At 41.1% G+C, this 24070-nt stretch overlaps 1 protein-coding gene across 1 annotated transcript in view; it reads right to left on the bottom strand.

Annotated features, from left to right (window-relative positions):
* Window positions 1–24070, bottom strand: part of LOC134312294 (ADAMTS-like protein 1) — a 239367-nt gene that overhangs the window by 40636 nt on the left and 174661 nt on the right. The window contains exons 8-14 of the mRNA XM_062994128.1: window positions 20372–20529; window positions 15652–15763; window positions 15414–15552; window positions 13314–13364; window positions 12652–12856; window positions 5518–5665; window positions 5266–5350 (exon numbers count right to left, since the gene is read on the bottom strand). Of these exons, the coding sequence (XP_062850198.1) occupies window positions 5266–5350; window positions 5518–5665; window positions 12652–12856; window positions 13314–13364; window positions 15414–15552; window positions 15652–15763; window positions 20372–20529 (898 nt within the window). The remainder of the gene's footprint in view (window positions 1–5265; window positions 5351–5517; window positions 5666–12651; window positions 12857–13313; window positions 13365–15413; window positions 15553–15651; window positions 15764–20371; window positions 20530–24070) is intronic.

Below are 24070 nucleotides of genomic sequence, written 5' to 3'. Positions count from 1 at the left end.
GAGTCACTAAAAAGGTGATCCGTTCCTCGTGGTCATCTAGGCGCAACGTTAACCATTGCGTCCGATGGGTAACCGGGCTGCCCGCTACGGCTCGACCATCCACAGCATGGACCGAGACCGGCTTGGTTAGCGGTTGGACCTCTATCCCCAGCCTGTGTACCAGATCAACATCTATAAAACTCTCCACCGCCCCCGAATCAACACATGCCCTAAGGCTTGTGCCCCCCGAACCCCAAGACAACCGGGCCGCAAGAAACAGGCCCTGAGTAGGGATGTTAATTGGGCCCTCTCTCGTGTCCCTGGCACGAGAGCGGCCTAGTTGTTTAAAGGAGGCCTAGATCGAAAGGTCGAGCCCGATGCCGGGCGGGCATCGGGTCTTGACGATCCAAGCTGCATGGGTTCGGGCTCTGGTTCGGGTGGAGGGGCAGTGGGAGTGGCTTGCGCGCGAACAAACTGAGGACAGGTGTTCCGCTCGCGCGCACGCTGGCGAAGGCGAGTGTCAATGGAGATTGCCAGTGTGTAAAAAGCCTTAAGTGTGGTGGGTGGATCCCTAGTGGCTAGCTCATCCTTGACTTTACCTGCGAGGCCACGGTGAAAAATGGCTGTAAGGGCCCCCTCGTCCCAGCCGCACTCTGCGGCTAGCGTTCGGAACTCTACCACAAAATCGGCTACCGATCGATTACCCTGGGTTATGTCGAGCAGGCGTGGCCCTGCCTCACGGCCCCCCAAAGGGTGAAAGAAGGTCTCCTTGAGAGCCTCCTTAAATGCACTTTCGGAAGAGCACTCGGGGGCGTTCTGCTCCCAGAGGGCGGTAGCCCATTCTAATGCTCTTCCGGAAAGCAAGGAGACGATGTAGGCGACTTTAGAGCGTTCAGTAGGGTAGCGAGAGGGTTGTAGCTCGAACGCCAGCGCACACTGCAGGAGAAAGCCGCGACACCTCTTAGCGTCCCCCGAAAACCTTTCGGGGGGAGGGATAGGGGTGTCGCGGACTACAGGCTCCGCAGGTTGGGCTACGGGATTAGGAGTGGGCTCCAAGGTAGGCGGGTGCCGGGTAAGTGCTGCTACCCGTTGAGCCAGCTCATTGAGGGCCACCTCATGTCTGCCCAACGCCTGCCCTTGGTGGCGTAAAGCGTCCGCGAGGGGTCGGGGCTCTGCTGGGTCCATTACTGGTCGCACCTTTCTGTCACGTGGGAGAAAGGAGGACTCAAACGCAGAGATAATATAAATTAAAGATCTTTATTTTTATTTGATAAACAGAAATATAACAGGAAAACAAAAAAACCTAAACTAAAAAACCGATCGGAACCTCCGACGGAAGCCGCCGGTGAAACCGGCAGAAAAAAGGCAATAAGAAAAACTAAAAGAGAGCGGACACGAACCCCGGTCTTTTGGGTGAAAACCGGGGACTTAAACACCGCGCCAACCAGGCACGGAATGAAGATACGCGTGAGCGCAGAAAGCGCTACTGAAATCGGCAGCGGAAGCTACAAGCTCCGCTGAGCGTTGACCCCAGCACAGCGGTAGGCTGGCGGGGAAGTGATGCGGAGCGCACGGCTTACGGTCGCGGTGACAGGGGCACTCCGATCTAAAAAGGGGAAAAAGAGACAAGCACAGTTAGGAAGCTCCACTTGCGGATTCGAACCGGGGTTGGTGGCAGACCGGCCAAGCGCTTAACAAAGTCGCCACCCAGCGGTTACCGAATCCAAATATAATGTTCCATAAGAGATACTGCAGCAAGGTAGCACCAGCGCCACACAGTGGTCCGGTGCGCACCCGCTAAGCTAATGGCTAACGAAACAACAATAGGCAGTTCAAAGACTGCGCGGCATCGCACCACCCTATTTCAATGAAGACAAAAGAAAAACCTCAATACCTCAAACCTTGCGGTTTCTACATGCCCGAATGGCCTTATGCCACCAGGGCTACCACCTAAGGCTACGAGAACGGCGTGGGCGAGCTACCACCGGCAACAGGAAACAAACAAAAGGTGCGACACCCGCCACTGTGTGATGCTGGCTTAAGTAGTCATCGCCACAGCTGCGGGTGATCAGCCCTAATTGGTGACCCACTACTTATGGCCTTGTTTACTGAGCTCTGTAAGACCTGTTTCGCTGGGAACCCGGGGCACGTTCACCAGCTACTACAGGCTTCGTTATAGTAAGTAGTCATGTCCTTTCTGTGCAGCCTAGTTTGGCTGACAGATGGGGTACAGAGGCTCAGTTGAATGTGATCTGTCAAGCTCTCTTTAGATTAATTTGCTTCAGGTAGAAGGTCTTCTATACACTACAGCTTCTCTCCGTCAGCTCCATGGTTGACACACTTGCATTTCTCTGAAGCAGTGATGCCGGATCGCTCAATGTCAACATTCTGTTTATTTTTGGAAACTCGCCTGGGTGTCACGGTTTGTTGGACCTTACGAGGGAGACGCCCTAGGAGAGCGGTACATCCCAGTGGAATGTTTCCTGTGTTGGATTCACCCATAAAACCAAAAAAAGGGCAGTCTTTGCCTAGTGGTTAAGGTACTGGACTAGTAATCCAAAGTTCACTGGTTCGAGCCCCACCATTGCCAGGTTGCCACTGTTGGGCCCTTGAGCAAGGCCCTTAACCCTCAATTGCTTAGACAGTATACTGCCACAGTACTGTAAGTCACTTTGGATAAAAGCATCTGCTAAATGCCAAAAATGTAAATGTAAAAATGATTATGCACAGGGAAAGTGTGAATTGTTGTTGTAGTGGTTCCACTCACATACTGCAGGATCAGCAGGTTCGATCTTTCCTGTTATTTGTGATTGCCCCCCGCACTTTTGTTAGTGGCTTTTTAGCTACAGTATCATTAGCCACAGCTTGATTAAATATCTTTAAATGGGTTCTATTTCCTTTTATTGCAGGTGTGTGGAGATCCAGATCTGTTACACTTTCTTGTTCCTTTTAAAGAAAATAATTTTCTGACTTAAAAATCTAAAATATTAATGTAAATTAAAAAGGAATATATTTTATCATGTGATTGTGTTATTCAAGTACAATATCTGGATTTTCAGCAAACTATATATATATCCTTACTGAACTTTTACTGTCATGGCAATACTGGCCTATTTTTTCAGTCCGAACTGTAAAATGCAAATGGTCAAATTCAAGCAATATGTTCTCCCCTTGATCTTTGCAAGTAATTGCTACAGTGGTTTGGAGTGCATTTAAAAAAAACTGCAGGCTTAAATTTTGGCAGCAAAGGTGCAATAAGTCTAACACAGGAATTTCCTTCTTCGTAGGCCTGTGCTCATATGGCAGGCAGATATTGTTGTTGGCTTCTGGGCTACAGCATATATGTCGTTATTTATGTCATTTGAGAAGAAGATATGCCTCTTGCAAAGAAAAAAAAGCATATGCTTTTGCAACGGACAATTCTCTGACACTGTCTCGTGTTCAAAAACAGGTTAGTAATGCTAAAATATATGAACTATGATCCAGCATAGTTCAAAGCAGTGGTCTAGCAGGGGGACTATGAAATTTGCTTGTTTATTTAAAAAAATTACAGTCAGATCCAACATTTTTGGCACCCTTACTAAAATAGGTAAAAAGGTCATGAAAAATGTGTTTGCTTTCAAACTGAAAATATAACTTGTTTGGAGTAACTTGTTTGTTCACAAGGTAGATAGCAAACAGTGCTGAATAAATCAGTGTAAATAATTATGATTAACTTGCATTAATTACAATGGTTCGTATTGTTGAACTTTCAGTGCCTTAAAAAATCACCTCACCTCTATGAAGTCATACCATAACATTTCCAACCTACGCCTAGGATTTAATTGAAAACTGCACAAATAAAAGATCAACTTCAGCTATTTTGTAAATAGAGGCTGATTGCTAATGTGATGCCTGTTATGCATTCCAAAAAATATGACAGGATCAATGTAAGACTGTAAAGTTTATGGAATGATTAAAAGCAGTTGTTTTTAAACAGTTAAATAGGCAACAAACAATGTTATCACAATTGGGTAGAAAAGATAATTAAACATTTACAGTTCATAACACCCCTAAAAGCAATATTGAATGCTTGTGATCTCTCAGGCACTGTATTAAAAACCCTCTGACCTTTTTTGTAGTTAATAAAATCACATGGGCTTGAGAATACTTCAGAAAACCGTTGCAAGCTAAGCATATGCAAAGTTATATACATATATCAACAACATCCAGAAATGCCTGTTAACCTTTTTTATGCATTTTCCCCTTTTTCCTCAATTTGTTTGTTTGTTTGTTTACTGGAATTTTAACGTCATGTTTTACACTTTGGTTACATTCATGACAGGACAGGTTGTTACTTATTACACAAGGTTCATCAGTTTACAAGGTTATATCAAACACAGTCCTGGACAATTTTGTATCTCCATTTCACCTCACTTGCATGTCTTGTGGACTGTGGGAGGAAACGGGAGCTCCCGGAGGAAACCTACGCAGACATGGGGAGAACATGGAAACTCCACACAGGAAGGACCCGGACCGTCCCAACTGGGGATCGAACACAGGACCTTCTTGCTGTGAGGCGACAGTGCTACCCACTGAGCCACCGTGCCGCCCCTTTCCTCAATTTAGAGTAGCCAATCTGCTGCTGGGGACCCCAATGACGTCCAAGGAGGGTGTATATTCGTAAGTTTACTTGCTTGATAAGGACACACCCTTACTCCCCTTTTGATACAATATTAATAAAAGCTCTAAATTAAGCCCACTCAATGCTGATCCAGTAAAACATCAAAGGAATGACAACATGTTTACATGAACATTTATGTTGTATGAGTTATTAATATGGGTGGCGCGTTGGTGCACCTTACGGCAAGAAGGTCCTGGGTTCGATTCCTCGGCCAGGGTCCTTTCTGTATGGAGTTTGAATGTTCTAAGGCAAACTGGAGTTACTGCTTGCCCCTGGTTATGAATGTATGTGTGTGTGTGTGTGTACTATGATGGACTGGCGACTTGTCCAGGGTGTTTCCTGCCCTTCGCACAATAAATCAGACCCACCATGACCCTGACCAGCATAAAGCAATGGTAAAACAGACAATTAATGAATGAAAGATGGAATGAGTTATACATTTTCAGTAATAAACTTGTGCATTGAATGTCAAACGTTAAATGTCAAATTTTCTATTGATGTACTTACAGGGTAACATTTCTGTCACTCAGGAGAACAATAATGAAATTCTTACTCTTCTTTGGCTGAGTGAAAGACCTCAAATGAATGGTTTTCACAGTGGTTTTATAGCTTGAAGCACTTACATTGGTTCCTCAGACACAGCCATGTCTTCCTCCAGTTCAATGGCTTGCTTAAACCATGGTGGTTTTGCTTCAACTGGAACCTTTTCTGAAAATGGTCCAAATGGCAAAACATTTGCATTAAGTATGTTACAGTATTGTTAAGGTAGAAATCACTGCAAAGAGATTGATGATCTGAATGGGCACTTAAGTCAAGCATCACACATCAGAATCTGATTAAGTACTGGTAAATGTAGTAAAGTGAAGAATGCCTACCTACGGGCTTGTAGCAGGGAACAGGAACCAGACAGTCTTCCTTTATGTGTGGTTTGGTGGTGGGATTGCAGCCTCCAGCATGCAGTCCTCTGTGATCAATGCACAGGACCACTCTGTAGCACAGACCTTGTCCACAAGTCACTGTGCACTGTTTATTAAATATATACACAAAACATTGTATGAATTTTACAGATATACCACACACATACAGGTTTTATTTGAACAAATATAACAATATAGTACCCAATACATAAGCACTTTAACCACTTGCACTTCACGAGGACATATGTTGATTTTCTGGTTGGCTTTTTCATGTACTGGAAACTGCATGTTAGGGATTTTTTGTACATTTTTCATTTATTTATTTATTTAACCATGCAACGATTTTCACTAGCTGTTTTGTCTTGGTCAAGTTCATTGAGGGTCAGGTACTACCCCCAAATTATACATCGAACTGGGGGCAGATCCATTGCAGGACATGTTCACCTACTTTCTTTACTTCTACTCTGTAATAGGTAGGCAACAGCTGACTGCATCTTTTCACCTGCACGAGGCAAGTTCTCATGCCAATCAGCCTTGGGCACGGAGAGCCACACCCTGATTAGCATTATTCCTCTACTCTGTGCAGACGCCATCAACCAGCAGAGGTCGTAACTGCATCAGTTATGAGGAGTCCCTATCCGGCTCCCTACCTGGATGAACAACAGCCAAACGTAGTTCATATAGCCACCCAGCCTAGCCGGATGGCAGAGCTGAGATACGATACGATGTATTCGTGATCCCAGCTCTGGTGGGCTAGCGTATTTTACCACTGCGCCTCCTGAGCGGCTAGTTTCACATAATTTTTTCCCACAGTATATACTCATTTGCCACACTATTTCCACAACAAACATGCTATTTGGCTGAAAATGCTTTCAATTTCTTGTAATTATAGTAATAATAAAGCTAAGTAGTAGGAATAAAGCTAAGCCATGAGTTATGCATATATACAACTCTCTGTCACTTATTTGACTGTGGTGGAACTGATGTACCTAGTGTACCACACCATGATGTACTGTACATGCAGAGGTGGAAAAAGTACTCAAATATTGTACTCAAGTAAAAGTACTATTACTTTAATGAATTTTTACTTAAGTACGAGTAAAGTTACTAGTCTAAAAATCTACTCAAGTAAAAAGTAACTCATTTAAAATTTACTCGGAGTAAACGTTACTTTATTAAAATCTAATAGAAAAAACATGTTGATACAACATGTAAAACATTTAGGGATGTGTAATGTGTCATTTTAGTACAGACCATTCCATAAAACTTTATAACTTTATAACTACTAGTGATGGGTCGTTCGTGAACGATCCGATTCTATTGAATGGCTCTTTAAAATGAACGAAAGGAACCGAGTCGTGCCTTTGGGAGTCATATATATATATATATATATATATATATATAGGAACCGAGCCAAAAGATCCGACTCCCCATCGCAGAATTTACTGCAGCAGTTTCCCAGACGCGATTTTTTTAGCGTTTATTTTACTCAGTAACGGATGTGATTTAAAATGTAGTGAATTACAATTCTTAATACAAAACATACTTAAGTAAAAGTAAAATTACTGGTTGTAAAATCTACTTTAAAAAGTACAATTACACAAACAAAAATACTCAATTACAGTAACGCAAGTAAATGTACTTCGTTACTTTCCACCTCTATGTACATGTATACTGATATGCACATGTAGTCACAATGGCTTGGTTTTTCATTAATCAGGAAGTCCCATGTCAATAGAAAATCAAGGAAAAAATGCTGGCTGCTTATAGAGCTTTACATTTTCTGCTGCCAAAATAAGCATTTACCAGAGATTTAGAAAAGGAATGCTTAAAGTAAACAAAATCTAGAGTTTTCAGAAAATAACAATTCTGGGACACTAATGTATGAATAAAACCTCAAAATAAAGTAATAATAAACCCTTGAAAAAGTACTTAGCCCTCTAAACTATTTTTATATTTAATGCTCTCAGACTGCAGTTATAAATGTAATAACATAGTTTTAGTTACTTTACATAAATGTGAATTATATTAAGCCAAAAAGCCTAAGCCCCACAATGAACTTAAATGAAAATAATAAGACATAAAACACTTCTGTAAAAAATGATGTTGATCAGCTGTTTTAAATTGCTTAGCAGGAATATTAAGCCAAACTGTTTAGTATAGACTTTACACACAATGAATCAACATTTAGTCAAAGAAAAAGCCAAAATAAGTCAATGATGTAATAACAAAGAGGCAGCAATCTCAGAAAGTTTACAAAAGTACTAGGCATATCTTAGAGACGGGCACTTATTACAATAGCTACTGTGACACCATGAGTTCCAAATGTCAACAACTGTGACCTAAGTCATACCAAAAAACTTCACAAAAAGCAGCAAACAGTGTGATGATGCAAAGATGGCACATTTCAGCTTGAATTATAATCAGTATGTGTAACCTAAATCCAACAAGATCAGTTAAGTAACACCACCTTTACTAAACAATGTGGCACAGCAAAAGCATCATATTATACGGATGCTATTTAGCAGCAGGGACTGGCATTCTAGTCAGGATTGATGAAAAGATTTATGGTGGACAGAAGTAAGATCTTGAAACGAAATCCTGCTCGCACCTCGAACTGGAAAAAACCAAACCTTGACCCTAACCCAACCCCAAACCGCAAAGCCAATAATAATGGGGCAAAACTGCACCAACATATTGAGCAAAAATTACTGAGATTGAGATAACCAGAAAAACCACTGTCTTTATTAGCTGCCAAAGCTGGCTCAACCAGGTATGTGCTTTGCCATGTAGGTGCAAGGTGTAGCCCCCAACCAGTGATGTTATAGAGAAATGAACCCAATTGCAGGATAAACAATGGTAGAACAATTTTGTGGCCAAAAGTAAAATAACTAGAAGTAAAAAAAGAACCAAATCATAAACCGCAGCCTGAAGTGATGTAAGTGGATAGAACAAATAGGTGAACATGTTTATTGGTGCAGAGATGACCACACTCTACATTAGTGCCAGGAAAGACAGAAAATGAAAGACAATAGATCATTAGCAGCCTCTTCAGGGATTGTCCAGCTAAGATGAACATAGCATAAACAGAGATGTGCCAGCTACTCAATCCACCAGCAAATGACAAGCCAAGCTCTTAAAAGGGAACAAAGAAAGAGAACTTAGTAAACCCAGCAGTGGTCATACAAAAAAACAACAACACTTTATTGGCTGGACGCATCCAGGATGAACTTCTTGTGGCAACCACATGCAAGAAAAGCAACCACACCTCCACTAGAGGTAGCTCGCATCTAGGGTAGTTTCCTTGTGACAGCTATATTTAAACATGACAACAAGAAGGAACACAATTCTGAATTCCTGGAGACAGATAAAAAGAGCGCCACAAAAGAGCCGGTGGGAGAAGTATCTCAAATCAGACCTTCAGTCCAGCATATTGGCCTAATAAACATATTTAAGACATATTTAAGGAACCAGCACTGTCAGTCATATGCACCTCCTTGTCCCCTGCTGTCCCATAATGGCATATCAGGTGGACACATTACTATAATCTGTGCCCCTGTCGGCCTGTATGGCAGGTAGGCACGTAGCAGTGTTGTCAGAGACGTCTACCCCACTACTGCTAATAATACACAACTGTAAAGTGTAGTGTCTGGTTATTTTAGCGATAACTTGTAGCGTACAATGCTAGGAATGCTGCTTGCTCTAAAGTGTACTGTTTGAGTGCTGTTCATTCCCTTTAAGAACCAAGAAGATGAATTACAGCATTTTTTCATTTCAGTTCAGTAATTAGCACATTGTTAGTGCTGGAGTGCTGTGTGGGATCAGTGATAACAGAGATTAATGAGCTACTTGCTGATGCATAGTTGTAGGGATAAATGCAAAAGAGAAAAAAAAAAAAAAAAACATAAAACCTAAGCACATGACATTTTCAGTCTAAAGATCTTTGCAGCAGAAACTCTGGGATTTTTCTTAGTTACCAGAGGCCCACAGCAATTATGGGTATTTAACAGAAAACAGGACAATGCCCAAGGGTGAGAGCAATTAAGCTCTAAATATACAAAGGCTGTATATTAGAGTGACTATTTCTGTTGAAAGAAAAAAGGATTAGGTTTGAGGTTATGATGGTTCCAAAACTTATTGGAGACGCAAACGTGACAGCACTGAGTGGACGTTCTCAGGGGTGATAGGCTTACTAGGTACATTGGACATTTGCAAATAGTTCAGGTCTAATTATGTTAATTACCCTAAAGGGGGGTTCACCACAAGTTCAGCTAGGGGAATTACCAGAAATTTTGGATTATTTCCGATGATGTAATGGTAAAGACATTGTTTTTTTAAATTTTCCCAACAGTAAATGAGTATTTGGGTGCTTGATGTGAACTTACAATGATAAATTTTTATTTTTTTTAATTATTTTGTTTTTTTTACCCCTTTTTCTCCCCTTTTAGCGCATCCAATTGTTCAATTAGCATCGTGCTTCCTCTCTGTCTATGCCGAACCCTGCCCTGACGGAGGTGATTGAAGCTAACCCATATCCCCTCCGAAACACGAGCAGCAGCCAGATGCATCTTTGCCACCCACACATTGACGAGTTTGGCGCCACCCAGCGTTGCATGCGGAGAGACACACCCTAAGGGCACCCTCTCCCATCTCTGTGTAAGCGCCTCCAATCAGCCGGCAGAGAACGCAATCGCATTCTGACAGAGAGAGACCCACATCCGGTTCTTTGTCCCACCCCCCATATGAGCAACCGGCCAATCGTTGCTCATATAGCCACTCAGCTTCGAACCGGTAAAGCAAGGCTGGATTCGATACCACGTTCTCAGAATCCAGCCCTGGTTGCAGCGCGTCTCTTTTTACCGCTGCGCCACCTGAGCGGCTACAATGATACATTTTTAACAAATATCAAATAGTATGAGGGTTCTCTATTTATTAAGAATTTCAAAAACAAATTACATCACTTTTCTACATAGTTACCTTCCCATGCATTTTTCCCAGCGTCATACCAACTTTTTAACGCCATCAGCAAAAAATGTTTTTGGTTGAGCGTGTAGACACTGATGCACCGCTGCTTTCACATCATCATCACATGAAAATCTTCTTCCCCGTACAGCTTCTTTGAGCAATCCAAAAAGGTGGAAATCAGATGGTGCTAAATCTGGACTATAAGCTTCGCTGCTTTCACATCATCACACCAAAATCTTCTTCCCCTTAAAGCTTCTTTGAGCGCCCAAAAACGTGGAAATCTGATGGCGCTAAATCCGGACTATAAGCTCTCTCAGTCTCTCAGACACGGCCAATTATTACTCCTCCCACTCTCACCGTTTCCAACAAAGAGATCCCTCATATATACTTTGATCCTTGTAATGCACAGTATGTTTGGAAGAAAAATGCTACTTTACACCCACATCAAAAAACCTCACCCCAGCTGTGAAGAATAGTGGAGGAAGCATCATGATTTAGGACTGCTTGGCTGTGAATAAATACTTACCCCTTTAATGGTCTGCTCAAACATTTGGTTGAGCTTACAGTGGTACCTTGTAACTCAACGTCCCCTAAACTCAACACCTTTCGTCAAGAAATGTGTACCCTTAAACTCAAAGTTTCCCTTAAATTTAACGTGTGCGACTGCTGCTTTGTTCAGCGCTTGGCTTGAGCGGTGTGGTAAAACGTCATCAAAGTGCAAACATGAGATGCATCTGCATTTGTGTAAAATAACCATCAAATCCACTCTGAAAGCATCCACATGTATCTGTGTTTAGCTGGATTTTCCTCCTGTTTCACTTTTAATTTTGTGTTATAGCTCAGGGTACTGAGAAATTAGAGTATCAGCTTTTTTGAGAGACTCTAAAATGCACATTGTAAAAAAAAGCTTAGTGTGACATTGTATTAAAAGTACAACATAGAAAGACTAAAACTCTCATAATTATTACTGCTCATAAGTTCTTTCCACTAATTAAGAAGAATAATGAAACAATAAAGAAGTAAAGGTAAAGAGCAGTTGTAATTGTATATATATATATATATATATATATATATATACAGTATATGTGAATGTTTTTTTCAGTGTATAAGTGTCAAAAACAAACCCATTATTTTATATTAGCCTAAAATATATGCAGTACCATGGGACCATGGAACGCATCAACAGGTTATCCATACATCCTTATGGGAAAAAATACCTTAAAACTCAATGCCACTTCCAGAACCAATTGACGTTGAGTTTCAAGATACCACTGTACCTAAATTCTTGGGTAAAAATAAGCTGTATTTAAATGATCTTGTTTGGTCTGTATTTACTCCTTGGTTTAGGTGTTAAACTTAAACTTCATACTGACTTAAACAACCTTTCTTTTATTTTTTTTTAATGCATTTTCTCCCCATTTTCCTCCCAATTTAGCGCACTCAATTTAGTCTCCCGCTGCTACCAGAGATACCAGATTGCATTCGAGGAGAGCACATCGCTGTACATGCCTTTTCCGACACATGCACAGCCCTCCTCTTCTCGCTCCTGCATTCTGCACAGGCATCTCTTCCGCCAATCAGGGTCTTTACACAGCGTATGAAGACCCACCCACCCACACATAGTCTGGTCCCCACCCTGCAGATACGGTGGCCAATTAGTATCTGCTGCAGGCACTGCCAATTATGCCCGCTAAATGGCACCCAGCCAACCGGAGGCAACACCGAGTTTCAAACCAAGGAGTTCAGAAACTCGGTGCTAGTGTGCAAGCGGAATATCCTGCTGCACCACCTGGGTGCCTGAAAACAGCCTTTCTAACCTATATGTCAACTTGAATCTAGTAGCTGCAAAGTCATTCATGAAAAGCATCCTTTTTGTGATCATCTCAACTGTTTGGTAGAGGCTCATTAACAAATACTGTGTGTAAACATTAGTTTCTTGGTGAGACCATTAAAGGGTTAATCAATGTCTTTAACAAAGACAAAAAAGTCCATGTTTGTATTATTGATAGTTGATTTTGTCTTTAGTTCTGACTTGAATAAAAATAGACCACATTTTCTAATGCAGGAATCTGGTTTGCTGTAGATAATGAAATGCATGCACAGAACAGAAAAACTGTTCACAATTACCGGTGACCATTCCTGTGTAATCCACGTCGGACAGTCGAAGGTGTTGCATGGTTGTAGAACGGATGACTTTGATGCGTACAAACACTTCCACTCATCAGTGGGAGTGATGTTTCCCTGCATGTCTTCTTCCACACATGACACCGAACGGCTCTGGATTCCCCCACCGCAGGATGTTGAACAGGCCGTCCACGGGCTACTCTCCCATCTGACATTACACATTTTAATAGTGTAAGAGGAACTTGAAAGTGTTCTTTTATCTCTTATTAAAAAAGTGATTTCACATTTTCCACACTGACAATAAGCATTATATTTTTATTAAACACGTATTTATTAAAAGTATAGTAAAGTTTAAGGCAACACAGGCATGGAGAAAAAAGCCAAAATTTTCCAATCAGTTCATTTCTGAACTGACATACCAAAGTTTCAGTTGCTAGCTTAAAGCGAGCGTACCGACTCCAGCATGAGGACTGAAAGCTTTCACTGTCTCAGCTTGGCTTTTTGCCCAGCCTGTGCTTCACTGGAATAAAATGAACCCCTGACTCTCTACTATTGTGGTAGAGTTACTCAGCAAAGACAGGCTGAGGTGGACTGGAAAACTGAACAGGACTCTGAGGCTTAAGGCTGGCTAAAAATAAGACACAGATGAAAAAGGAAATACGTACCGGGGCAGTGGATGGTAGAGGTCATAAGGCATGATTTGCTTGTAGCCGTCACTGAAAATGGGGGATTGGAAAAACAAACTTAAAATCATGAATCAAATTCTAATTTACAAAAGATACACAGTGTTTAAAAAATAACCAGTCACTTACATGAGAACTTTACTGAGAATAGTAACATTTCAACTGTGAGAAGATTTTTAAGCAACGGAGGGTTTTAATTAGTGCATTTTTACACATGAATTAATGAGTCTGTAGTTGATTGATTAGTGTTTTCTACTGTGAAGAACATCATAGGTTTGCTTTATACATTCACATATACACCGATCAGCCATAACATTAAAACCACCTCCTTGTTTCTACACTCGCTGTCCATTTTATCAGCTCCCCTTACCATACAGGAGCACTTTGTAGTTCTACAATTACTGACTGTAGTCCATCTGTTTTTCTGCATGCTTTGTTAGCCCCCTTTCACCCTGTTCTTCAATGGTCAGGACTCTCCCAGGACCACCACAGAGCAGGTATTATTTGGGTGGTGGATCATTCTCAGCACTGCAGTGACACTGACATGGTGGTGGTGTGTTAGTGTGTGTTGTGCTGGTATGAGTGGATCAGACACAGCAGCGCTGATGGAGTTTTTAAACACCTCACTGTCACTGCTGGACTGAGAATAGTCCACCATTTAAAAACATCCAGCCAACAGTGCCCCGTAGGCAGCGTCCCGTGGCCACTGATGAAGGTCTAGAAGACGACCAACTCAAACATTTACATTTACATTTTCGGCATTTAGCAGACGCTTTTATCCAAAGCGACTTACAAGTATGACTGAACACGATTTGAGCAATTGAGGGTTAAGGGCCTTGCTCAGGGGCCCAACAGTGGCAACTTGGTGGTGGTGAGGCTTGAACCGGCATTACTGGTGAGGCTTGAACCGGCTTTTGATTACTAGTACAGTACCTTAACCACTGAGCTATCACTGTCCTAGTCAATCAGCAGCAATAGATGAGCGATTGTCTCTGACTTTACATCTACAAGGTGGACCAACTAGGTAGGAGTGTCTAATAGAGTGGACAGTGAGTGGACACTGTATTTAAAAACTCCAGCAGCGCTGCTGTGTCTGATCCACTCATACCAGCACAACACACACTAACACACCACCACCATCTCATTGTCACTGCAGTGCTGAGAATGATCCACCACCTAAATAATACCTGCTTTGTAGTGGTGCTGGGAGAGTCCTGACAATTGAAGAACAGGGTGAAAGGGGGCTAACAAAGCATGCAGAGAAACAGATGGACTACAGTCAGAAATTGTAGAACTACAAAGTGCTTCTAAGCAAAGTGCTGGTAAGTGGAGCTGATAAAATGGACAGTGAGTGTAGAGCAAGGAGGTGGTTTTAATGTTATGGCTGATCAGTGTATAAATATTCATTTTAAGCATCATGTCATCATTTAACTTCCATGATGTTGGACACATCTCTAAATTACTATAAAATGACATTATTTCTTATACATTGTTAGCTGTACTAACACTAACATATTTTGTGTTGTTTGAGTCAAACTCTGAGCATAAAAATGGTACTTGTGGCACAGCGCTCACCACATTTGAGGTTTGACTCTTGAGTTCAAGAGTCAGGTGGTGCCACCGGCCTGGCCAGGCACTTAACAGATGTAACTGACTGTGTGTGAGGAAAAGGATGTTAGATGGGGATTCACTTCTTTGGATCTGCAGCAGCTAATCCTATTGTCTATCTGAGGCAGAAATGCAAGCAGTGAAAGATAATAAAGGAAGTGGCATAGATTTTTGGATGTGCTGAGACAGCTGCTTTCCATTAATCTAAGCATTTAGAAAATGAGCATACCACCTCAGTAGATTTTTTCAGTCATTGTCAATGACCTCTTTATTCTGACAAAAGTAGAGGTTAGTCCAAGAAACACTGACTGCAAGAGAGACATACCTGCTGGACAGGATGCCAGTTCAATGCATCCACCCAATTACTCACAGCAAGGGGCAGTTTAGAGCAGCCAATCAACATATTGGGATATTTTGGGAGGTGGAAAGTACAAAAGTAAGACAGTAATGTTTATTATGAAATTATATACCTACCTATCAGGACAAGGGTCCATGTTACACTCCTGCAGTCTGGGTTTGGGTTTGACATTCTCAGGATAGTAATGGCAATACTGGTCCACCACAACACGATTGCTCCGTATGTCGAAGCACTCGGCTGAAGTCAGCTGATACCCTGAGTACATTGAAAAGACATGAATTTAAGGATACCCAGTGTAATACAAAAGCAAAAAGTTCTTTTTGTAATATGTTTATAAAGAATACATTTCTTTACCTCCACCACAGCTTACAGAACAAGGGAAGAAGTCAGTCTCTCTCCAGCGATGGACAATAGGCTGGTAGAAGATAAACTGTGCCACACTGTCCATGCCACTGGCATGATTGACCTGATTAGACAGAGCAAATGGTTTATTAAAAACTGATTCTTTTCAGAGGAAACATGTTAAGCCTATGACATATTATATTGCATTACAGCCCTTTTATAATGATAGTAAATTTTGCAGGTACAATAATGCAGAAGAACATGGCCATATCCATATCCAAAATACCTCTACATAACCTTTTATAACCTCTACAAGCTATGACTATTTTCCTCCCGATTTAGCACACTCAATTTGTCTTCCGCTGCTGAGGGATACCCGATCTTTTTACTGCCAGAGTTAGTAAATAAAGACTTATTGAATATAAGTGTTATATAAACGTGTTATCAATCTATGTAATTAATTTTCCTTTTTAAGGGTTTCATATATCTCTTGCCATAAACACAATAAATCCCTCCACTTTTGTGGGCCAGCTGATAAAAAATCACAGCTTTGTACAAAATTACAATTTTGCATTATCACTACATATGATTACAGGACAATAAGGTAGATCCATAAATGTGTAATCCACCACGCAAACTAAATTTGGGCAAAAATGACAACATACGCTTTATAAATGTGCTGAAAATTGTTTGAAGTAGTGCTTTATAATGAAACTAGTATTATCCCGAGGCCAGTTGTCATCAATCAAAAGAATAAACCATCTCAATTTCACTGAGTGGGATTATGGAAGTGTTGGTGCTATGACAGGCTAATGTCTTATGAAAAGGGGGATTCGGCCCACGGCCAGCAGGGCCACAACACACTCTCACAGATTTTATGTACTCTTTCTTCTTATGCTACAAATATAATGAATGTGGATACAATGCCTCGAGAGGTAACGGTGCTTCGGATCTGTTTAACGTTATATAAAACAGCTGGATTTATTTCCCAATCATCCCAAACCTCTGTCAGGAGCTAAAGCTATTTCCAGAGTGCCATGGGTTCCTCCTGGTGCAAAGGCATTGATGCCATTGACTGGTCCTCACATTCACCAAACCTAAATCTAATGGAGAACCTCTGAGACATGTATGCCCTGATCCCAGGAGGAGATCAGGAGCTTGCTCAGACATCGTCAGGAGTGCATACAGGAATGTGGGGGCCATACACACTACTGAGTCAAATAATGAGTTGATTAAATTAACACAGATTGGATCAGCCTGTGATTTACATTTTTTACTTTGATTTTCAGTGTGATTTTAAATTCAGTTTCCAATGGGTTGATGATTTTGGTTTTCATTGACCATTATGCCAATTTGTTCTTAACAAATTACACAATTATGGCACATTATTACTTCTTGTTTCATTTTCTCCAGTAGTTTACTTTCAGCAGAAAAATAAAAAGAGTGTAGGTGCTTTGGTTTCCTCCCACAAGTCCAAAGACATGAAGTCAGGCCAACTGGAGCTACTAAAATTGCTCTAAGTGTGTGTGTGTGTGTGTGTAAATGTGTACATGTGTGTGCCTGTTGACAGGCTGGTGACCTGTACGGAGTGTTTCCTGCCTTTCGCCCTATGAATCAGACCCACAGTATTCATGTATTTAGTCATGTAGTTAAGCTAGGTTCACTTAACAATTCACACAAAAAACTTGAACAGGCATGTCTAAACTTTTGCATAAGATTATGTATGAATTCTAGTTTGAGATATTTATATATTTAGATAGTTTAAAACATTTAACTTATTGTTTACTGTTAACAAATACACCGATCAGGCATAACATTATGACCACCTTCCTAATTGACTGGTCCAAATGCAACAAACTGTGATGCACTGTGTATTCTGACACCTTTCTATCAGAACCAGCATTAACTTCTTCAGCAAATTGAGTTACAGTAGCTCAACTGTTGGATCGGACCACACAGGCCAGCCTTTGCTCCCCACGTGAATCAATGAGCATTGGCCGCCTATGACCCTGTCGCCGGTTTACCACCTTCCTTTTCTTGCTTGGACCTTCCTTTTGATAGATACTGGCCACTGCAGTCGTCTAGCCATCATGATTTGGCTCTTGTCAAACTCACTTAAATCGTTACGCTTGCCCATTTTTTCTGCTTCTAACACATCAACTTTAAGGATAAAATGTTCATTTGCTGCCGGATATATCCCACCCACTAACAGGTGCCATGATGAAGAGATAATCAGTGTTATTCATGTCACCTGTCAGTGGTCATAATGTTATGCCTAATTAGTGTATATACTTCCAATTCAATTTAGGTTTATTTGTAATGCATTTTTCCCAAGTATTTCATTATAAATCAACATTTGAGTGAATTGTCTATGACCTAAAACCAAACTTGAGTTTGAGAAATGCCTAAACTTGAGTTGAGCTGTGCCAAAAGTACATATACCAAAATACATGTGTGCTGTATGTAGATTTGCTTTTCTTGAGAACACTTATAAAAGCAAAAGAGCAGCACTTCAAATAAAAAATTACACATTTTCTCAAAGAGTAACATGATACTGCAAAGAAGCTTCACAGATGCAGAGATTTTCTTCTTTTTTTTAGGCAGCACTTCCAGACAAAGCGTTGCCGAATAAAACTTTCAATGCTTGCTGAATTCCTTAGTGGTGACAAAAGTGTTTCATAGAATGGCAAGATATTGTTCCTGATATATCCACACTGAGCCAGGCCTGGGGCTGGGTAAAACGCCCACCATCTCCTGAATTTCATACTAATAAAGCCATCAATTGAAAACATACGCTTGTGAAACCTCTTACCAAAATGCATTCGCTTCCTCTCAGAATGTCTTAGTCCCAGATGGGTTTTGTGACATTCTGAGAGTTTATTACGGCCAGAAATAAAGTAAAATAAATGTGTTTTTACAAAATATGACATTTGTAAAATGGAGATACTGTACTGCATTGCTTTCTATTTTTCTTATTCTGCTACTCTGTTGATTAAATATTACCCTATTGTTGTTGGTAGCTGAGTTTACCAACTGCCTGATGTCATTATTATTTGTCAAGTTGTTTTCCTGTTTTTTTTTTCTTTAAGGGTATACACTGATCAGCCATAACATTAAAACCACCTCCTTGTTTCTACACTAACTGTCCATTTTATCAGCTCTACTTACCATATAGAAGCACTTCATAGTTCTACAATTACTGACTGTAGTCAATCTGTTACTTTGCATGCTTTTTTTTTTTTAGCCTGCTTTCACCCTGTTCTTCAATAGTCAGATATTATTTAGGTGGTGGATGATTCTCAGCACAGCAGTTACACTGACATGGTGGTGGTGTGTTAGTGTGTGTTGTGCTGGTATGAGTGGATCAGACACAGCAGCGCTGCTGGAGTTTATTAATACTGTGTCCACTCACTGTCCACTCTATTAGACACTCCTACCTAGTTGGTCCACCTTGTAGATGTAAAGTCAGACACGATCGCTCATCTATTGCTGCTGTTTGAATTGGCCATCTTCTAGACCTTCATCAGTGGTCACAGGACGCTGCCCACAGAGCGCTGTTGGCTGGATATTTTTGGTTGGTGGACTATTCTCAGTCCAGCAGTGAGAGTGAGGTGTTTAAAAACTCCAGCAGCGCTGCTGTGTCTGATCCACTCATACCAGCACAACACACACTAACACACCACCACCATGTCAGTGTCACTGCAGTGCTGAGAATGATCCACCACCCAAATAATAGTTGCTCTGTGGTGGTCCTGGGAGAGTCCTGACTATTGAAGAACAGCATGAAAGGAGGCTAACAAAGCATGCAGAGAAACAGATGGACTACAGTCAGTAATTGTAGAACTACAAAGTGCTCCTATATGGTAAGTGAAGCTGATAAAACGGACAGTGAGTGAGTGTAAAAACAAGGAGGTTTTAATGTTATGGCTTGAACTATTTAAAATAGCCACATGTTAAAGGTCTGGTCGAACAATTTGCCCTTAGAATTGTGTGAATAAAATGACATTGATTTTATTGGGACTTGCAGCAATCAGTGGTGGTTTCGGTTTATAATCTTAATTCACAGTGGAACTGGAACTGTGATTTGTTTTAATGACTTTTCCCACTTTTCCCAACATTTTCTCAAAAAAACTTTATATGAGTTGGAGATTTTCCTGGTATTGGATCGGAGAATTATGCATTTTTACTTCTCGGATTTCTGTCTCGGACATTCCTATTTATTGTGTTATGCTGGATGGATTTTAGGAGGAGGTGAGTTGTTTTTACTGGCATTTTCCATCTGTTGGCTGCTTCATTTTAAATGGTTATTTCCATTAAGAGTGTGACAGCCAGCACATTAATCTGGGGAGCTACTTAATGAACTGGGTAAAAGCAGAGGCGTTATAATTGGTACATGGCAGCTAGCCAGGAATCTAATTAGCTTTTGGAAGGGGTTTGGGGTGGGATAATATGCTGGTTGACTTGCATTGAAATAAATTCACCAGAGTGATAAGTGAAACCTAAAATTATTCATGGTGTAGTATCCTTTCCTTCTGCTGAGACTTAGCATGTGCCTCAACCTGGTATAGGGTGTGTTGTGTATAAACGTTTACTTTTCTACAAAGGCCTAAGCTGAGTCTATGTCAGATTGACTGATGGCATTCAGTCACGTTTTTCTTTAATAGATCAAACAACAGAATGCCTAAAAATACAGTAGGTGGAATCATGAGCAATGGATTTAGACATTTCTTACTTTCACAGTAAAGTCTGCTTGTAGAGGTCCAACAATTCTAAGGATTGCCTTCTCTGGAAGCTTCTGGAAGTCGATGGTTGTGTTCTCTAAGATGTACTGCTTGGTTCTTTCCAGAGATAGCTCACCCTTAATTCCCTGTAAGGTCTTACTCTCCAAATCTACAAATGACAAAAAATATATTATTGGCTACCATAGCATATTATTTCTTTTGTTTACAAATCATTTAATATAATACATTTTTTAAATTTTATTTATGCATTTTCTCCCATTTTCTCCCGATTTTAGCGTACTCAATTTGTCTTCCAATGCTTGGGATCCCTGATTGCATTCGAGGAAGGTATATTTCCTGCTCAAGCCTCCTCCGACCCGTGTGCAGTACTTAGCGAACGCTTTCTTATTTACCCATGCTTCTGCACAGGCGCCTCTATCTGCTAATCAGGGTCCTTGCACAGCGTTAGAAGACCCCACCCACATAGTCCGGTCATCCCGCCCAAGCAGACACGGTAGCCAATTAAAGTCTGCTCCAGGCAATTAGAGTCTGGACTCTGCCAATTATGGCCGCTAGATGTCGCCCAGCCGACCGATGGCAACGCCGAGTTTCGCACCGAGAAGTTCAGAATCTCGGCGCTCGTGCGTTAGCAGAATATCCCACTGCGCCACCTGGGCGCCAACGTAATACAATTTAAATGACAAAAACATACAGTGAGGAAAGTAAGTATTTGATCCCCTGCTGATTTTGTAAGTTTACCCCCTTACAAAGACTTGAACAGTCTATAATACAAGATCACAGTCAATCACCCTCACTCTGGAGCTCCATGCAAGATCTCACCTGGTGGGGTAAGAATAATTCTGAGAAAGGTGAGGTCAGTCCAGAATTACACGGGAGGAGCTTGTCAATGATCTCAAGGGAGCTGGGAGCAGAGAAATGCTGGATATGACCCCAAGAACACCATCCCCACCAGGCATTTCTCTGCCTCCAAACACGGCGAGTGGAGTTGATGCCAAAGAGCTCAATTTTGGTCTCATCTGATCATATCACATTCTCCCAAGCTTTCTCTGAATCATTCAGGTGTTCATTGGCAAACTTCAGACGGGCCTGTACATGAGCCTTCTTGAGCAAAGGGACTTTGCAGGCACTGTAGGATCTCAATCCATTGATCTCAATCCATCTCAATCCGAAGTGTGTTACTAATGGTTTTCTTGGTGACTGTGCTCCCAGCTCCCTTGAGATCATTGACAAGCTCCTCCCGTGTAATTCTGGACTGACCTCACCTTTCTCAGAATCATTCTTACCCCACGAGGTGAGATCTTGCATGGAGCTCCAGAGCGAGGGTGATTGACTGTGATCTTGTATTTCTTCCATTTTCGAATTATCGTGCCAACAGTGGTCTCTTTCTCTCCAAGCTTCTTGCTGATGGTCTTGTAGCCCATTCCAGCCTTGTGCAGGTCTACAATCTTGTCCCTTACTTATTTTCCTCACTGTATGACCAAAAGTATGTAGAAACCACTTCTAACTGGCCATTTCATCATATCCATTGGTAAAAGGTGCATGAGCCAAGCATACACCCATGTATCTCTGTAATGTATACCATGTATCATCTGTAATATCCCACCTGCCATGATCAAATTGGCTGTTAGGTTGGGAAGGGGGGCCAATATTAAAAAGACTGTAATTCACAGCACCTCATCAAAATTCACTTGCTACACCTGTTACTCACCACTAAATGGAAGCAATTTTAGCAAAAGAGGTTTATCAGAAGCTTAATGGACTGGGTTCCCATGGCCATATGGCACACATTTTCAAGATCACCATGTGCAATGAAAAGTGTCAGCTGAATTGGTGTAAAGTAGACCATCACTCCCACTTAAAAAAAAAATCCCACTTTTACCTCTAGCAGTCTGTCGAAAGTCCGGAGAACAATACAGAACTTCCATAGTATGGTAATGCTACACCATACAATAACATTGTAGAGAATTCTGCATGTCAGTATAGCTGTCCACAAAGCAAGATCAATAAAGGACTAGTTAGTTAAGTCTGTTATGGAAGAAAACGGTCTGCACAGACTCTTATTTAACCCCACCCAACACATTTGTGATAAATGAAAAGGCAAGGTCTTTTCGTCCAACATGTGCAGACTAGACCTCAGTAATTACTGTAGATAATGCAAATCCTCACAGTCATGTTGCAAAACCTTGTAGAAAGCCCTCCAAGAAGAGGGTTTGAATAAGATGCAGGGACAGGATGTCCACAAACATTATAATGCAGGTATAAATTACATGAGTAAACAAATGCCGGTGCCAATTATGTTTGTCAACTAAAATCATAAACCATTCATCCTAAAGATCTAACAGATTTTGATTTAGGCTTCCACATCCCATATTAATTGTAACTGGGAGCCACAAACAGCAACAACATCTTGTACTTGTGATGATGTTTGTATTACATTCAGTTGTGCTTGGCTGTGTTGACAGGGTGTGGGCTTTTCTGGCAATGGCAGATCTCTACAAGTTTGTGTTGCCTTGCTTTATATCATAACATGACCCAAAGTCAACCTCCAAGTAAAAATGTGTCATCCTAATCCAGTGTGGGCATTTACAAAATGCCAAAGGGATAACTCTGACACATCTAAGAGCGCTATTCACTGCCAACCACCAGCTGGTTACTATTTAGTTGCCCACATTAAGAAATTGAGCCAAAAATTTGCTCATGAGAAAAGTAGCTACATGCATCTTCAGATAGAAGCTCTTAGTTGGCTGTGATGAGAACAAAGAACGGATAGAAGACATTTGTTTTAGATTTGTTGCCATATTTTGCGGAAGCCTGCCAGCATCTTGACATCACTGATCCTGTCCCTGGCTTTGGGTTTGAGTACACTGCAATGTAATGGAAAAAATATCTCTCAGGCTAATTCGATTCCAATTTCAGGGTCAAAATACTCGGACTGTTGGTGCACAACAGAAACAATGTATTATTTATGGTTATTACTGTAAAAACCTTCCACTGGAAAAATCCATCCCATGCACCACCCAGGAATTATCAATAAGATGAGAGCTAATTCATGAGACTACCTGACTGGTTTTGCTGGGAATGTAATATAATTCATACAGTATGCAAACCAGAAATAGAGTAATGCAATTATTTTCCCTTATAGGCATTACTGACATCTGATCATTCAATAATTATAAGTGGTTAAGTGAATTTCTATGTGCTATAATAACATGACCATCATGAAATCCTCTTATATGTCCACTGCATTCATAGTTGTAAGTAAAGTTCATTCACAGTCCAGGCTGAAATACAACCTTTTACACCCTTATATTTCATGACTAGTGGGGGGTCCTTTAATAGTAATAAGGCTACAGTACATGTAGCTGCTAAACAGACTTGCACAAGAGTTAGGAGGAATTTTGGGCATTTTTACAAAATACAGCCCTCCGGTTATACCACAGCATCTCAGCTGAATTAAGGTCTGGACTCTGACATCAACATTTCACCACTGATTTACCTACACATTTTACTTACACAGTTTCTTGTACACTATAACAAGCTTATTATGGTATGTTCCAGTGTCACAATATTCTCTGGTAAAACTTCAACAATTGTTACGTGTTACATGTTACAACTGTTACATGCTACCTGTCAACAATTGCATTTAGTAATAGCCCTATACCATTGTACTTTCTTTACCCCGCTTTACA

This window comes from Trichomycterus rosablanca, chromosome 4 (assembly GCF_030014385.1).
Source record: "Trichomycterus rosablanca isolate fTriRos1 chromosome 4, fTriRos1.hap1, whole genome shotgun sequence".
Classification (NCBI taxonomy): Eukaryota; Metazoa; Chordata; class Actinopteri; order Siluriformes; family Trichomycteridae; genus Trichomycterus; species Trichomycterus rosablanca.
Note: the sequence above shows the minus strand (reverse complement) of the source record. Positions and strands in the feature narration are given on the sequence as shown.